The 16,679-nt window shown below is 45.8% G+C and overlaps 1 protein-coding gene across 4 annotated transcripts in view; it reads right to left on the reverse strand.

Moving 5' to 3' along the window:
- rbfox2 (RNA binding fox-1 homolog 2) overlaps positions 1-16,679 on the reverse strand; it is a 35,204-nt gene extending 18,525 nt beyond the window's left edge. The window contains exons 1-2 of one of the 4 annotated variants that reach the window (XR_015106953.1): positions 15,644-16,550; positions 8,378-8,428 (exon numbers count right to left, since the gene is read on the reverse strand). Coding sequence is in view for 3 of the 4 variants with exons in the window: in XM_086156995.1 (XP_086013121.1) it covers positions 8,378-8,428; positions 15,644-15,898 (306 nt within the window). In the remaining variant the exon portion in view is untranslated. Of the gene's footprint in view, positions 1-4,700; positions 4,955-8,377; positions 8,429-15,643 lie in introns of those variants that run through there. The other 3 variants (XM_086156995.1, XM_086156994.1, XM_086156996.1) reach the window with 3 other exon arrangements.

A 16,679-nucleotide genomic window follows, 5' to 3' on the forward strand; every position in this document is an offset into this window, starting at 1 on the left:
CATAAAGGACGATTCTGGTTCGATTCTGACGAGTGACATTTTTGTATGGAGTTGTATGTTCTCCTTGTGTCGGCGTGGGTTTCCTCCAGTTTCTTCCCACTGTCCAAAAACCATGCTGCAGGTTAATTGAGAAAAATTGCCCTGAATGCGTGCGTGCAGGATAAGCGTCAGACAATGGATGGAACTTTTTTCCCCCAGTTTTTAGTGGCTCTCCGAAGTAGGAAATAAACTCATTTGACAATCGCCACTGACCTTGCGGTCTAAACGTATAGAGCATTTTACAGTTTTCATGCAGTGTCTTAGTGCTTTACACGGGATAAAGTTCCCACATACACGTCGCTGGCAGCAGAGCTTCCCATACAAGGTGCCAACTGCACCATTAGAAGCAACCGGGGGGGGGTTTCAGTGTCTTGCCCAAGGGCACTTCCACATGTTGGCAGGAATCATACCGCTAGCCTTCTGTTTGGAGGGGTGCGTGCCAAAGCCGCCCGTGAAACTACACTTGGTGACACAAACACAGTAAAGATTCGCTGGCTCGATGAAACAATGAGTTCACCCCTGGACCAACCCTCCCTTGTGACAGCCAGCGTTCAATCGTCAACAATGGCTTCCAAACACCGGTGAAAGTGTGATCGAGCAGGGGTTCAAATCCATCCTTCGAGAACTCATAAAAAAATCCCTTAGTATAATATGTGGTGCGCTGAAAATGATACCACAACACTCAAAGTCCATTTTGTATCTACTGTACTGGTAAAGCTGCATCCCGCTATGTTGATGACTCAATACACAGCTCACACCGCTTCTGATGAGTCAAACTTGGGAGTCGACAGCTTGTGACGGCTGTCAAAAAGACTTAAACTTCATACAATGTACTTGGAAATTCGAGGATTTATGTCTTGGCTCCATCTTCTCGGATTTTCAAGATGTTAAATTTCAATCCCAACACCCTCCGGGGTTGTTGTTGTTGTTGTTGTTGCTGCTTATGAACAGAGAAGGACTACAGACAAGCAGGGGAATTGATGATTGTGACTATTGTCGTTCCTTTTGCCGGACGGAAATAGAAGCAGCGACACGAGCCAAAAGCAACCTTGTATTTTTCTTTTTTGTTTGACGATTATTCAGGCGAGAAACAATTTTTACACTAACCTTTTCCTCTATGTACCTGCTGCGAGATCAACAGCTCGGACCCTTTAAAATAAAAAAAACTTTCTCAAGAGGGTATGACTGCAAGTGGCCTTTGCCATTCACATCAGGGTAAAAATGCGCACTGAATAAATGTACATAGATTACACGAGAAAGGGAAAAAGCGAAAGACGGGGAGGGGAGGAGGTACGTTCTCGGATCGGTTTGAAAAGACGGACTGCCCTGTAGACAAACAGTAAGCTGCGCATTTGTGTCAGCACTCAGGTTTGTCCACGTTTTGTTTGTGTACATGTCGGGTGCATATCGGCGTGTGCGTTTGTGCATACGCTCCCCTGGCGTTGGGGCGTTAGGCGTTAAGGGTTGTGTAAGAGCATGCTTTGGCGAGGCAGAGCCAGTGACTCAGAGCGGTAGCTGTAGCTGACTTACTTTCGGGTCAGTTAGCAGCAGCAAGTGTGTCTGAGGGGGCATGTTATAAAATGTGTTAGTCTGCAGGAGTCTCTCTACGCTGCAGGAGGAGCGCAGAGAGGACAGCGTGGCTAAAAACTGGGGCAGCACCGGGTCATTTCACATGAATAATGACAGGATCTTACTAAGCTGAATTATTCGAGTATAACTTAATTCAGCACACTCCGCGTTGGAAAACACGAGTCACGCTGCAGCGACTCACATTTTGGATCGGTAGTAATAATAAGTCGAGCCGTCTGCAGACTTTGGCTTCTGACTCCGCGCTGTTGTTGCACAATCTGTAAACAGCTGGAGAAAACGTCGGCGGCGCTCCTTCGGCATGCTGGCGAGACACGAGACACCCTCTCGTTTAATTATTCCGCCCCGGAGCGACCCCTCCTCTTCCAGCCTTCCTCCCCCCCCTCTAGTTGCCTCCTCTCTTCTCCCTTTCCTCCCACTCTCTCTTCTGTGCGCTTCTTTATGCTTCATAAAATCCAGACGGGACCCTCGCGTGCATCAACCCCATGTATGTCAATCAAGCCCAATTGCCTTTTGGACACTGGATATCGGTGGCGTCCCTCGCCCCTCCTCCCACACTCCTTCTCTATCTCCTTATAGGGTAACATGTCTGCTTGTCAAATAAACCCCTCCCAATCCACCCCCATCATTCTCCTTGTATGGTATTATATTTGTTTCCCCTTCCTCACACACACGCGCACGCACAGGCGCGCACCAATCTGCGACTCTTCAACCAATACGCATGTGTGTAGAGATACACACATGCGTGCACTGGCCTGTACCCTTCTGCCGCTTTCTCCTCTCTCATTATATCAACAGTCTAATTTGTTCCGGCGGCGAATTAAATGAAATGTAAACCATCCAAAATAAAAAAAAAGGCAATGATGTTATTTGCCTAGAATTATGCCCCGATTAAAAGGCAAACACCGTGAAAACCAACACGTGCAGGTGAACACACAACTCTGTGGACAAATATGTATTTACACTGCGCGCAGCCCTTTCAATACACTAGCTGTGACCATGAAACGAGTTAGTCTTGTTCACCGCGTGCTTTCGGGTTTGGAGATCATAAAACACCGAGCTGGCTGTCCGGCGGGGTTTAAACAAGCACACAAACCAGTAGCATCACAGTGTTGTCACTGTCAACCGCACCATACAAAAAGTCAGTGAGGGCAGCCCCTATCCATTTCAAAAGCAGGTGCTTTGAAAGCCATGCAGATGCCTCACAGTGAGGCCTTTAGAGCTATTAGAGATGCAAATAGCTGCTAAAGAGGCATATCTGTCACAGCAGCTCGGGGGTGGGGGGGTGGGGGGACGTTGGCCGGTGTTGGCACTATCTGTCTTCTTCAAGGGAACACGGTGCAAAAGGTGTTTATCTCGCGTGGCCTCTCTGTTTGACGTTTTCTCGTTACAATCTAACAATCTGTGCAAAATGAATGACTCATCCAAGTTGCCGTGGCAACGCAGCTCATTGGGATCACTTAAAGACAATTATTGTTAACCCCGCTAAGAATCAATAATAAGATTTGAAGAGGTGGGAGTTGGGCGAGGCTGGGTGCAGGGGCTGAGAGCTTGTGACCCTTTTACGGTTTTTGTATGCGTGGCAGTGTGTGTATAGTTTTGCAGCAGGTAGGTGTCTCTCCCATGCCTTAGGGCACACGCTTAGGTGGGGCTTGAGAAAATATTTTTGTCTTTTGCTCCCGATGAACTACTCAAACCCTTTCAGCACGAGTAAAAAAAAAAATACAAATGCACATTTTAAAATCAAAAAGGACGTCCCACTGCCAACAAACGTACGGACAGAGTAAATACTTTCATGCACAAACACAGAGGAAACTGCAAAGTCAGCTTTCTAGTCAGAAATTGCCTCACTGAGCAAACGAACTCTCTCCAGTTGACCTACAATCTTCTCCATGTGAAGATCGGAGTATCCATCAACTCGTGTGTCCATCCCTGCTCCAACCAAACCTCGTCTCGGTGACCGAAGAGGGAGTCCCGTCACCTTTTAAATCAATTTCCATTCTCCTGCTCCGTCCCCCCGACCCATCCCCCCCCCCCGCCGCCTCGTTCTAGGGGGCTCTTAAAGAAAAACATTGAGATAACAGCTGCCAGGGCCCCAGGGAGAGCGAGAGGAGGGAGAAAAGAGGTCAAACAGTAAAGAGAGCAGGAATCCAAGGTACAGCTGAAAGAGAAGCACACACGCGATCAAAGACAGGAGGAGGCGCACAGCGGAGCCCGACTCGCACCAAACCAAACGGAACGGTACGGAAATGCAACAACTTTTGCGAGCCCGCTGCGTGTTTTGAGCTTAGGTGTCTTAGCGTTTGCGTGCGGCAGAAAGGATTTGTGAGGGGGAAGGTTGGGGGGTGTTGTTAGCCGAATAGAGAAGATGCAGAGGGGAGGAAAAAAAAAAAAAAAAAAAGAGCAAAAGAAAAAAAAAAAAAACAGGCAACTGTTCGGTGGACACCTGTCCCTTTTGCTCACGGTCCTGAGTGATGTGCAGAGACAGCTGCGGGGGCAATAAAGAAGACAGAGTATTTTACTTACCCCCTCCTCCCCTTTCGTGTTGCCATTCTTCCAACTCAGATACGTGTAAAGAGTTTATTGCACAAGCCCGTGGCAAGCCCACGATGCCGCAGCATCCCGCCTTGCAGGCTTAGCATGCTGCATTGTACGATTGGAAACGATTCCTCTGCGCATACATAATACATGGCAAAAGCAACGTTCTGGCAGGAGCGGCCCCGATGTTCAAACCGCGAGCACTTTCTAGCTCCGGGCGGGAGAACAGATGCCACGACAACAGCGTACCAATACATCGCCGCTCGAGCGTTTCACCGTGGCGAATCACTATCGCAGCGCTTTACACTCTCCGGCCCCGTCATCTCAAGTTTCCGTGCTTGGGAAAAAAAAAAAAACCCCGTCTGGACGACTCCGGCTAGTTAGGGTCAAGCAGAGTGCTCCTCTGTCAATGATTGGGATTTCACGCTCGATGACCGTCCTGCCGGCTCGGATGCGTTTTTTTTTTTTTTTAGCGTGCGTGGAGATACACATGATACGGCCGCGGATACGAGAGGAGATCAAGATGAACTACTCACCGACAAGACGGAAGGATAGTAAAGTCCCATCATCGTATTCTGTGCAACAACAAACTGCCGTCTCTCCTCTCTCTCTCTCTCTCTCTCACTCCTCTCCGCACGCTGCCTCTCTCTCTCCTTCGCTCTCTCTCCCTCTCCCTCTCTCCGGGCCCGTGTCACCTCACCAGCTCAGTCTCTCTTGTCTGTCTTGCAGATTCAAAATCTCCCTCTCTCTGCCCCCGCTCGTGCTGTCTGCCCTGCCAACCCCTCCACCCCCACCCCACCTCCCCTCCCCGCCTCCTCCTCCTCCGTTGGCCTCTGTCCCTGGCACTCCCCCTTACTTGCTTTCTTTCACCTTCTCTTTCTCTCTCTCTCTCTCTCTCTCTCGCTCCCACTCACTCCTTTTCTTTCCCTCTCCCACTCGCTCCTTCCTTCTCCTCTACCCCCCAGGCTTCTGCTTTGCTGCTATGCCCTTGCCTGCTCATCTCTTCTCCGGTCCTCCTCCTCCTCCTCCTCCTCCCTTCTCACCCAGATAGCCTGACGCCTCCCCCTTCCTGACTGCTTTGCCTGTCACACCTGCAAACATTACCCTCCCCTCTGCTTCCCTACCATGTCGCAGTCTTCCCACCCCCACCCATACCCCCGCCCCCACTCCATCTAGGTGAGTTAACTGGGGCTGCTGGCACCACTGGGAGAGGACGAACACCTTCTCTCTCTCTCTCTTTCTCTCTCTCTCTCTTGCAGCACGTTACATAAATGTGCTGCCAATTTTAAATGCCGCTTTGCTGTGTGGATAAATGCTTAAATTACTCTTATGTAAAATAAATAAATAAATAAATACATAGAAATCCCAACAGCCGACCGCGCTCAGCGGAATCTGGCGACATCACTAACAACATCGTCTAACCGTGCGAGGGTTTTGTCGAAAAAATAGCGGAAAAAAAAAAAAAAAAAAAAAAAAAAGAGCGAGCCAGATAATGTTTCTCTTCACGGCAAAAGCTCGACAAAAAGGCAGGGCGAATGGATTCACATCACGGTTTCCCGTAATGCAGAAGAAGGAAAGGAGAGGCCGCCTGGAGAAAACATCACCCAACAGTGAACTCATAATTTCCTCTGCTTCACTTCGAGAACAAGCACGCACCATTGCCTACGAATTCCTCGTGCTTGCTAAAGCTATTTACATCTCGCACAGGAAGGGACCGGAAGAAATGAAAAAAGATGAAAATACAGGAACGTCTACCAGATATACACAGTATGTTTTTTTTAATCCTGTTTCAATTGTGATTTTTCATAATTTGCGTCAGCCCTCTTCCAACAAATAAAAGACTCTTCATTCAGCCTCCTGCCACCCCTGCTGGAAATCATCTTGGACTCTTCCACTTTTTGATATCAATAATTAATGGATGAGCCTATAAATTCAATGTAAAAATCCAATATCAGCCACTCTCTGTAGATTGCTCCTCCACAATAACAACTGCGAATCAAGCAGCATGAAAAAAAAAAATAAAAAAATAAAAACTTGGCGGTGAATATGAACAATTTGACATCTCACACACACACACACACACACACACACACACACACACACACACACACACACACACACACACACACACACACACACACACACACACACACACACACACACACACACACACACACACACACACACACACACACACACACACACACACACACACACTGCAATGTCGACTGGACTATCAATTGATCCCGAAACTGTGTATCCTGATGGCATTATCATTATCATGTATCATTACAAGTCCAATGAATGATATTTATGTCAAATTTACATCAGTGAAAAATATAAGAGGACATAAGTTCATTAACGCCTGGAAAAAGAGACAGCCGTGTTTATTTATAACAGGAAAATACTAATATGAGCATAAAGAATGATGTACTGTATAGCAATACTGTTGCTATTTCCAACCATTGTTTAATCTACACCATGATTAAGAAAAAAAAAACACCAAAAAGGCCAATATTACTTATCCATTCATTTTATCGTGACATATTTAATTGGAATGACATACTACGTGACAGCCTAAAAAGGTCTCTTGTTTCTTGGAGGCTTTCTGTGTGGGGTTTGCGTGTTCTCCCCGTGTCTGCCTGGGTTTCCCTCCACAGGCCAAAAACATGCAGCAGGTCAACTAGAGACCTGAAATTGCCCAATGTGAATGCAAGCGCATCTATGTACTTTAAATATCTGGGTTACTTAAGAATATAGACTAATCTGAATCAGATAATTTTTCTTATTATTTTTCTTTTTTCTCCTTAAAATGTGTTCATTCATAAAAGTAAATAAAAATAACAATAACAATAAAACAAATCATAATTAATCATTTCCCTGAGCTTTATTTTGAAATATCTACACCCCAATTTAACACATGGTCCTCTATAAATATGTTGGGGACAAGGAAAAGCCCCTCTATGTTGTAAAAACTTAACAGGAGACGAGGAAAATATATTAGGAGACGAGTCGGTGAAGGGGAGGGTAATTTTCTGGTGCTGATGATCGTGATTAGAGTCTATTAAATACGATCAAAGACACGACTCGGGATGAAAAAAATGAAAAAAAAAACATCCTTCCTTGGCGTCATTTAATTTTCATCCTACCACTTGCACACCACGAATCTACATTTGAGCAATTACTGCAACTCCTAAGACTCTTAAGTGTTTCGAGTAAAGCCATTAGACCCCATTGATGCAACGGCTAAACTAAGCCCGGAAAAAAATACATACAAATTATTGCAAAAAAGCAGGATAGCGCAGGGTTCTCCTCTGCTTCACAGAAGAGGCTCAGGCTCTCCAGGCGCTTCCCTCCAGGAGCCTTTGATCACATCATTCTCACACCGCCACTGACAGTTTAGCACCTCCGTGTTGTGGGAACCTCCGCCGCACAGCATTGTTTTCCTCCCTCTTAGCCCTTTTGTCCTGATGAGAGGCCAGCTCTCACTTCTAAGTCCCTCAAGTAGTCCTCCGCAGCCTGCCGTGTCCCAGCAGTTCTCAAATAGTAACACTTTTTGACTTGGTGGATCAGGAAAAATATCAGTAAACCGGCTAAATGGCCTCAGCTCCTTTGGAATATGCGATCTTGAAAAAAAAAAATGAGAAAGGACTATTTTGTTAAGGCTTAAGACAGACTGGGGTCCAGATAAGCGACCAGAGGTTGCCGGGCATTGCGGAGCGTAAGAGATGAGGGGATTACAGGGTGGGGGGATGAGTGGATGAATGGGGGATGATCTGGGGATTAACAGCGCAGTCTAATAACAGAATCAGTAGGCTAATACAAACACCAGGAAACAGATTGTGACAGATTGTCTATTTGCGGCCAGAAAAAAAATAAATAAATGAAAAATAAATAGAGATGCTTATAATGCTGAAAGTAAAATGTGTGAATTTTGGAAAAGACTCGATAAAGGAGTAACACCGCTGATCTCTGCAGATTGAATGTAAGTGGGAATTTTAAAAAAAGGATAAAAAGAGGGAACGTGTCGGGTGTTTCTTTAAAACAAATGATAAATTATAAGCTACACCCCCACCTTGTGGCTCAGAAAGATTCCCAGTCTCATTAAATCTTTATGACTATTGAATCCTGACAGGATGCTGATAATAATGAATATAAGGCTGTGAAATGATAGCATTGATTTTTGCATGTGTTCAGGATGCAGTGCTCTTACCTGACTGTGAGATGGGTATCCATGGTAACCGAGGGTCAACGGGTCATTGTTCTGAAAGAGACGAGAGCAGATGTCAGTGGCTGGTAAAACAAAACAAAATAAAGACGACATATCTTGGCTGCGTATTTATTCATGGAAATGTTTTTTTTTTTTAAATGCCGGCAGCTCAGTAAGTGAACGCTGCGGAGCGGTGGTGGCGATCCCCCCCCCCCCAGCTGCCGAATCACTCCCTTTTTCCACCCGGTGCATCTTTTGTCCGTTTGTAAAAGACAGGACAACTGGAGAGCAGGGATAACAGACAGAAAGAACGAGTGTCACCGAGGCTCCTTAAATCATAAATGGGTCAGAAGTGTCCTGGAGCATAGAGGCAAATGGAAGGAAACGTTATCGAGAGCGAACATCACTGAATATATCCTCAATATCCTGTCCATTCAAAGTAAACATGGCGGCAGATTACGTTTTATTAATACCTTTGCTGATGTATGTATATATAAATATATATACTTCTCTACAGATTGGTGTTATATTTGTCTGTAAGACACTGCCCCCTCTTTTTTCTTGCAAACAAAAAAAATCACACAAAGAGAAACAATGGGAGTCTATAAATAATGTGTCAGCCCTCCTTCGGCATCCTGGTAGATTTTGTGTGCGGAGATACGCGTGCTTGGACCGGCATTCGGCATGAAGAACACTTATCCAGCAAAACAGCGTGGTGGGGGGTGGGAGGACAGGGCTGCCCTTTTGAAAGTAATTTTACTGAATAATTCAGTTCGGTAAAAGATGTGCGGCTCGACCGGAAAGCCACTTTCACACAGAGATACCAGAATACTGGCACAAAAAAATTAGTTTATAAGACAATGTGTCATATATGCATATGAGTTTCACATGGCTGGTCGTTCTAATCCCTTTTTGCTTACAACCATATTGTGATGCTAGTGTCGATATCCTTTTTTAAGGAAAAAAGGGGAAAAAAACATGTGATAAGGGTGGAGGTGCATTCTCATTACTTGCCCCATTCCCTTCTGGTTACACATGCGCACGCACGCACACACACCCACAAATTATTGAACATGTGATGTGTAATTATAAGACCTGAGATTTTTTTTCTTGGATATAACCACCAAACAGCAATCATGTGACTTTTTTCCTTTTTTCCCCTAAAAATACTTGAATTTCAATCAAAAACACCACTACATCAAGGGGGGAGGGGGGGCTGTGTCCCCCCTTCCCTCCCCCGCAGCATCATATCACTAGATTAGAAAACAGCTCAGCTCCTCCCTTCTCTCACTGTCCTTCCCTGATGATCTTCTTTTTATCTGGAACCAATGTCCCTTCATCTGCTGTCCCCACGGGGAACGCTTTGCTCGGCGCGCTTCACGGCTCAGGTTTGCCTGATTAATACTGTAGCTATCTAACTCTGACCCCCGTGGGGCCATTTCACTAAAACCGAGTATGGCTTCCTTGATGCAGGAGCGTCGGCTGAGGGGACGGTGTTTTTTTGGGGGGACGGAAAAATGTGTGTGTGTATGTGTGTGTTTGTGAGTGCATCTCAAAGCCAAAAATGTACTTAGCGAACTGGCATTGGGAGGTAGAATCTCTAAATAATGAATCCCTTTTCCAAGCTTGGATAACATGAATAAAGTATCAACCTTACTTTACAAGAACAAACTCAATGCAAAAAAACAACGAAAAAAAAACGACGGTATTGAACATATGCTGATTAAAATCCACCCGATAAAGAGGTTGCAAATACATTTACAGGGTTAGTTCACCATAATGCGACATTGGCGTTGTAACACACACGTCTGAAAATTCAGATGAGATTCTGGTGGAGGGGGAGGGGCAGGGGGGGCAAAACAGGGCTTGAGATGATACGAGAATTTGGAAAAAAAAGAAGAAAAAAAAGCAGAGAAGAGAAGAGAAGGATGAAGCAAAGACAATGACTCATACATGAGTGGAGTCATGTGCTTAATTTCCTGAAGGAACTGGGTGGAATGAGAGGGGGAGGGCCTCGTGAAGGACAAGTGTGTCACTCTCACTGCCAAGGCAACAGTTGCTGCATAAAAGTAGACGAAAAGAAAACAGTATTTCTAATATATACATAGATATAAACACATATAGCGTCATTGCGTTTGTAAACATGATTTCTGAACAAAAAAGTAGGGAGGTTCTTGGAATGCATCCCACGTTGAATAGAGGTTTTACAACAGGTGACCGGTGGGGACGCGCTTGTATTTCGTCGCGGCTCTGGAGTTTCGAGATTTCCGACAGCGTCAATATGTAACCAATGAGCGGACGTTTCTGTCAAGCGTCGGTCCTGCTCTGAAACGGTGTTAGGGGTGAGGAGATAAGGTCGTGGCTACTAGAAAAGAAAAGCCCCTCCCACACAGGAATTCCCCGTCATTATGATTTTTTTTTTCCCCCAAAGAGGCTGACACACACGTTGCATCGCATCACGTCATTTTACACATGGTGGCTTCCTTCTGCAAACAGAGACCCGTGGCATAAACACACGTGCCCGTTTGAGCATCGATCTTCCGAACAGGGCCGTGCCGCTTTTTGATCTGTCGCTTTTTGCACCGGGGTTGATTCTGCGCCGAAGAACAATCTGCTCCCCCCTCGGCCTCCCTGTCTACTTTTCAACAGGCGAGTAGGAAACAAAAAATGGCCTCCTTGAAAATACGAGAGAAAACAGGGAGGATGGCTTGGAGGCAATAATCAGTCGCTCACGTTGATCCATATCCAATTTGCTTTAAAAAACACAACGCGTTAATATGCTAACTTTGAGTGACAGGCTGAGTTACACACACAATGAAACCAAAGCAACCATCGGTGAAGGAGACCTGGTGCAGAGACGTTCCTGCTATTAGCTGCGTTAACTTTGCATGACTACACGCCAAAAAAAGGTGCCGGGACAAATAAAGCAATGAATCGCCGGATCCTCAGCCGAAGCGTAGACGAAGGACGTAGAGTTTTACAACCCCTGAGCAAGGACAGCTAACACCCCACACTTAATCCCCCAAAATACAATTACAGTCAGATTAACTCCAGATTTTGATCATCAGCTACACAAAACAGGGAACATAGGGAAACCTGGCTTGGATTCAGGCAAGAAAGGAGCATTTTTCAGGTTTTCTCACTTATTTTTGGTTGACTTGGATCTATTTTGGTGGGCAATTTGCTGAAAAAATTCAAAACATCCTTTGGAGTTACTAATCATCAAATATATTTTTATTTGACAATAATGTGCAAGGGAAGACACCCAACGAATTGTTTTAGTTTCTTGTGCTTCTGATTTGTGAACCGGAGAAAATTCCGCCTCCTGCCAGTCGTAAAAATAATTATTCTTAACTTGATTTATTTTCCAGTGGCGAAAAGTTTTGTAGGGCAAGCATCACAAGGTTTAGGTCTCAATGGGTTCAAAACAACAGAAAATTATCAAACGTTAAATGTGGGGGCAATAATATAACTTAGAGATGTCTGACACTTGCTTATTTACACATTCGAGCTTCACATAATCGTTTCCCAGGTCTAGAGTGATACTCGAAAAAACTACAGGTCGTAGGTACGTAGTTGTTTGTTTTCTAATTTGGTCACAAGACCCCGTGTCTATTCCTACAGTGTCTTAGGGCTTCAGCTATTCTCTGAGGAGCGGGAGAGGCACTTCATCTCGCCGCTCCGACAGTCATCCTCGCAAACTGCAAAGCGGGCCACTCCGTGCACTCGAGGGAACGCGAATCCGCTCCGTCCTCAGAGCTCTTATGCGGTGAGCCTCTGAACTGTCAAGCAGACCACCTTTTAGACTTTCCGCAGCCAAACTACACACGCTTTTTCCAAAGAGCAACCAGCCATTGCAAAATGGAATGTGGAAAGTGTGCATAATAATACTACCAATTATATAAGTCGGATCTAAAAATGATGAAAACACCAGCGTGGGTTATATCTGATGGGAAAGTATTAGCTGGTAATTGCAGCACACATCATCATCACCATTATAGGACCACCACAATGAACTACCACGCTGTAGAGTTCCGTATAAACGATTCACACATCAGCAACTCATTCATTATCTATACCGCAGGAGACTATCCCAGCTGTCATAGCGCAAGAGGCTGGGTTCATCCTGGACCTTTTGCCATAGGGGTCACGTACAACCATTCACTCCCTTATAACATCAGTGATATCAAGCTCATCTTTTAGCCATCGATCAATCAACAGATCATTTTCTTGATGGATCGTTGAATGGTTCTGTTGGGAAATCCTGTGGTCGCTTTCAATCTGGGGTAAAACCAAACTGAACGGATGGGGGGAGGGGAAAAACGACTGTTTACACATTTAGAAAATAGCAATAGTAGTTAAATTCCGTCCACAAATTTTAGACGATTTGCAAAGAAATGTAATGAATGTAAAATGTCGAACGAAGCGGTCACCATATAGAGTTCTTATCGCACTCCCTGACAATTTGAGAAACACATGACAGCAGATGGCTCTTTGTATCCCTAGCAACATGTCTGTATCCCATGAAACAGCTGTGAGCCGGCGTCCAATATCCAGCAAAGTTTGTCTGGAAACATCGAAAAGGTGTGACTTAGATGTAAATTGATACGTGAATGTGTAACATTTAAAAGCACACAATCGCCTGGAAGCGGACCTTCAACTGGTCCGGCTGCGATCATTCACGAGATCCTGTCGGCCAATCATCACAGGGAATCGGGAGTCAAAATTGCAAAAAAAATATTCTCAAATTGCAGCCAGAGTACATGTTTCCCGCTGATGTTTTCATTCCATTTCAGTGCCGGGGCTGAAATGAAAGTGCAGAGCAGTGATCCACCCCCATTAATGTCCCAGTCAAGTCATTTATCGTCAGACCTGTCACGCCAGGCAAGACCTTATTAGGTTAGAGAGAGAGCCCCGGTTCCTATGCAAAGTGACAACAAAACACGGGCCGCTCAGCAGTGAGCTGGACGACTATTAAAGCCGACAACCTCCTCTCAACGTTTCCCAAAATCTGACTCAGTCTGGAGATGCAGGGGTGTTGTTATGAATCTCCTGTCATCCAGAAAAATACAGGACTCCCCCCCTCGATACTGCAGTGGAATGCAAACAGACAAATAACGTTGACGTTTTGTTGTTGTGGATGTTTTTTTTTTCCCAGGCAATCCACAGCTTTGCATTTGTTTACAATCTGCACAATGTCAGCAGATAGCTTTATGTGCATGACTGAACAATCGCACTCGTGCATGAGATCTCTGTTTTTTATTTGCCTGCATGTTGCGTGTATTTATACATGCAAAAACTGCTCGGTCGCTACTCACACTTGACTTGATAGTCTATTGCATCTGATGCAATGTAAGTGCACGTCTCTCCATTGGCTAATAAGGGAATCTGTTGTTGGAACAATCCCATTACTGGGGGGCAAATGGATTTCTCTCCTCTGTCACCACGCCCCGTCTATCACGGGTCAAAGTTTAAATTTCCGTCATGATGCAATAAACGTGTTAAAAAAAAAGTCGGGAAAGTGCGGCGCTTTCACAATAGCCTGAATGTGCCGTCGCTGTAATATTTTCCAGCCTATACTCCCCAGTGATGATTGGCTTTGCAGAAGTGCTGTGTGCGTTTTATGACCCTTTTTTTTTTTTTTTTTTCAAAACACGAAGAGCTCCAATTACAGAGCCGAGGGAGCTGAACGCTTCTCACCCTCATTTGCTTGTACAATACAAGAAGTGTCACAGTGTAAGGCGAATAAAAATACACGGCGGCGTATTTCAAACACAGACAGGGGCCGTGTGGCAATTGTTATCGTGTGTGGGAGCGAGCGTCAGCGAAAGATCATTAGGTGGAATTTTCTCTTTGTAGAAAAAGCCCAACCTCGGAGCTTTGCTTGGTGGCTGTTTTTTTTTTTTCCAAAAATTTATTTTGGGGAAGTGGAGTGCAAAATCATACATCCTTACCTTCACCGTACCCACCATTGTGTGCATATAAGTGTGTGTATTGTATGGACCCCCACCCCCCAAAAACCTCCCACCCCTTGTAAGTATCACAGGGATCAGTGTAGTAATAACGCTCCCTCCAGTTTTAGATGTGATCCCAATTAGGAGGAAACAAAGCCTATTTACTGCTAGTGATAGGGCAAATCTGTTCTAGCACCAAGTGGAGGGGGGGGGAGTAGAGGCGGGGGAGGTTGTGGGGGTCATCTATCCAACTCTCATTTCCGGAACGTCCGGCCAACTCACGTTCAATACGTTTTAGAGGCCAAAGCTATTGATCCTGCGCCTCTCTCTCTCTCTTCCTCTCACAAACATTTTCCTTCACAAACATCAGTTTTTTTTTTACGTGCATTATGTTTCTTAAACCTGCCTGTCAGCACTCAGTGACAGCGTGGACCACGTAAAGCTGGCCATTTAGTTTTCCAAACAAGAGCAAACAGACCACTTCACCTCTATTAAGGGTGCTTTCAATAGCGGGCAAATAGCTTTCTGTCTTCTGATGGAGCACTTCAACCAATATAATATAGGATAATGATGCACAGAGCATCCTCTTGCTACCCTCTGATGCCCTATTAAAGACATATTGAGCCATTTCAGAACATATTCACACAAAAAGTAAAAAAAAAAAAGGAGAAAGAAATAAGAGCAACGTGCTAGTGCAACCCGTGATGTCAATGATATTTGCCGGTGTTAAAAAAAAAAAAAGATTTTAAAAATCAAGGTAATTAGAGTGATTAGGTTTGGACTGGTTGTCCCCTTATAAAAGCCTGAGGTCTTTTGTTTACCCCCTCCCCCTCCCCACGGATCACAAGCAAACGCGAGCTTTTCCCCATTCAAAACCAGAGGGTTTCTGCACCATTCCGAAGGCTGGTAGTGGTGGATCTGTTTTTCTTTTCTTCTCTTTTTTTGATGCACTGCAATCACAGTAGATTTATTGGTGGGGTAACACATTTTCTTTCGATTTTTGAGAGTTCAGAGGCAATGAAACCACAGAGCTGCAGTGTAGAGCATAAGAAAAAACGGATTAAGGCGATACAAGTAGGACTGTTATTGCCATTTCTACATGAATGTGTATCCTCACCCTCTTGCACTTTTGCAATCCACTTAAGCAAGCAGTGCAGAGGGGTGAACGGTGTTTCCCGCAGTGGTGACAATCCAATGGGCCCCACTTCACTGTGCATTACTGTGTAATAATGCGCCAAAACATGGTGATGGTTGCATCCCCCACAACACACACACACACACACACACGCACATATACACACACACTTGTACTCACCTGGCCAACCTCGGCGATCCCTCCGGAGCCGTCGATCCGGGGTCGCTTGCACTCGGCCCCGACCGAGTCGACCAGCGCGGCGGAGGTCTGCGCGTCGGGCTCCGGGTCGCCACGCTTCATTCCGCGGACGGCAGCCGCCGGAGCGCCGCCCGGGCTCGGGTGAACTCCGGCCATGGTTTCCAGCTCTCTATCCCGCTCCATGAGTCCGCGGGACACGGGCAGCATAATGGATGCGACGTCGGTCGACATTAACATTTAAAATCGATTTTGTTGTTGTTTTTTTTCCCCGTTTATTTCTCCTCTCAAAAAGATCACCTGTATCGCATGCACCTTTTGTGCTTGGAGATAAATATTTATATATCCATACCCTCTCCCCCCCCCCGACCACCAGCAGCTGCTGTTAAAATACTTGACGACGGCAAGACGCTGTTTCCAACTGGGCCTCTAGAGTTTATCTTTTTTTTGTTTGTTTGTTTGATTTAACGCTTAAACGATCTAGGTTAGATAGTTCGGATTTAAAAAGCACGGCGGTCAAAAGCGATCATAAACATCATCTAAGCCCCCCCTTCCCCCCCGGAACATAAATACGCTTCTCGGTGTCTTCAGCTGTTTGGGCCCCTGGCGTCCGGAGAGGCCTTCGACGGCTCGGATCCCGACGGCCCGATCCCGGTGCCGATCCGCCTCCCTCTTCTTCCCCCCTCGGCTCTGCGCTACAGAGGAAGCCGCCCGCTCCCGGAGCACATCGACATCCTACCGCAGCCTCAAGACGGAAAAAAACCCTCGAACATGTCTTCCCCCCTTCGTCGCCCTTCTTCTCCTCCTCCTCCTCCGTCTCTCTCTCTCTCCCTCTCTCTCTCTCCCGAGGTTCACTGAAAGTCAAGCCTCGGTCGGGCGCTCTCTCCCCCCCATTTTTCGTCCGCAAGTCTGCGTCAGAAGGGTTTGTGAACGACCCCCCACACACACCACCTCTTCTTCGCTCTCTCACACACACACACCTTACAAAAACACACACATATATATATATACACACACACAC

The sequence above is a fragment of the Fistularia commersonii genome, chromosome 12 (assembly GCF_037954325.1).
Source record: "Fistularia commersonii isolate RoL2024-O1a breed Wild chromosome 12, RoL_Fcom_v1.0, whole genome shotgun sequence".
Classification (NCBI taxonomy): Eukaryota; Metazoa; Chordata; class Actinopteri; order Syngnathiformes; family Fistulariidae; genus Fistularia; species Fistularia commersonii.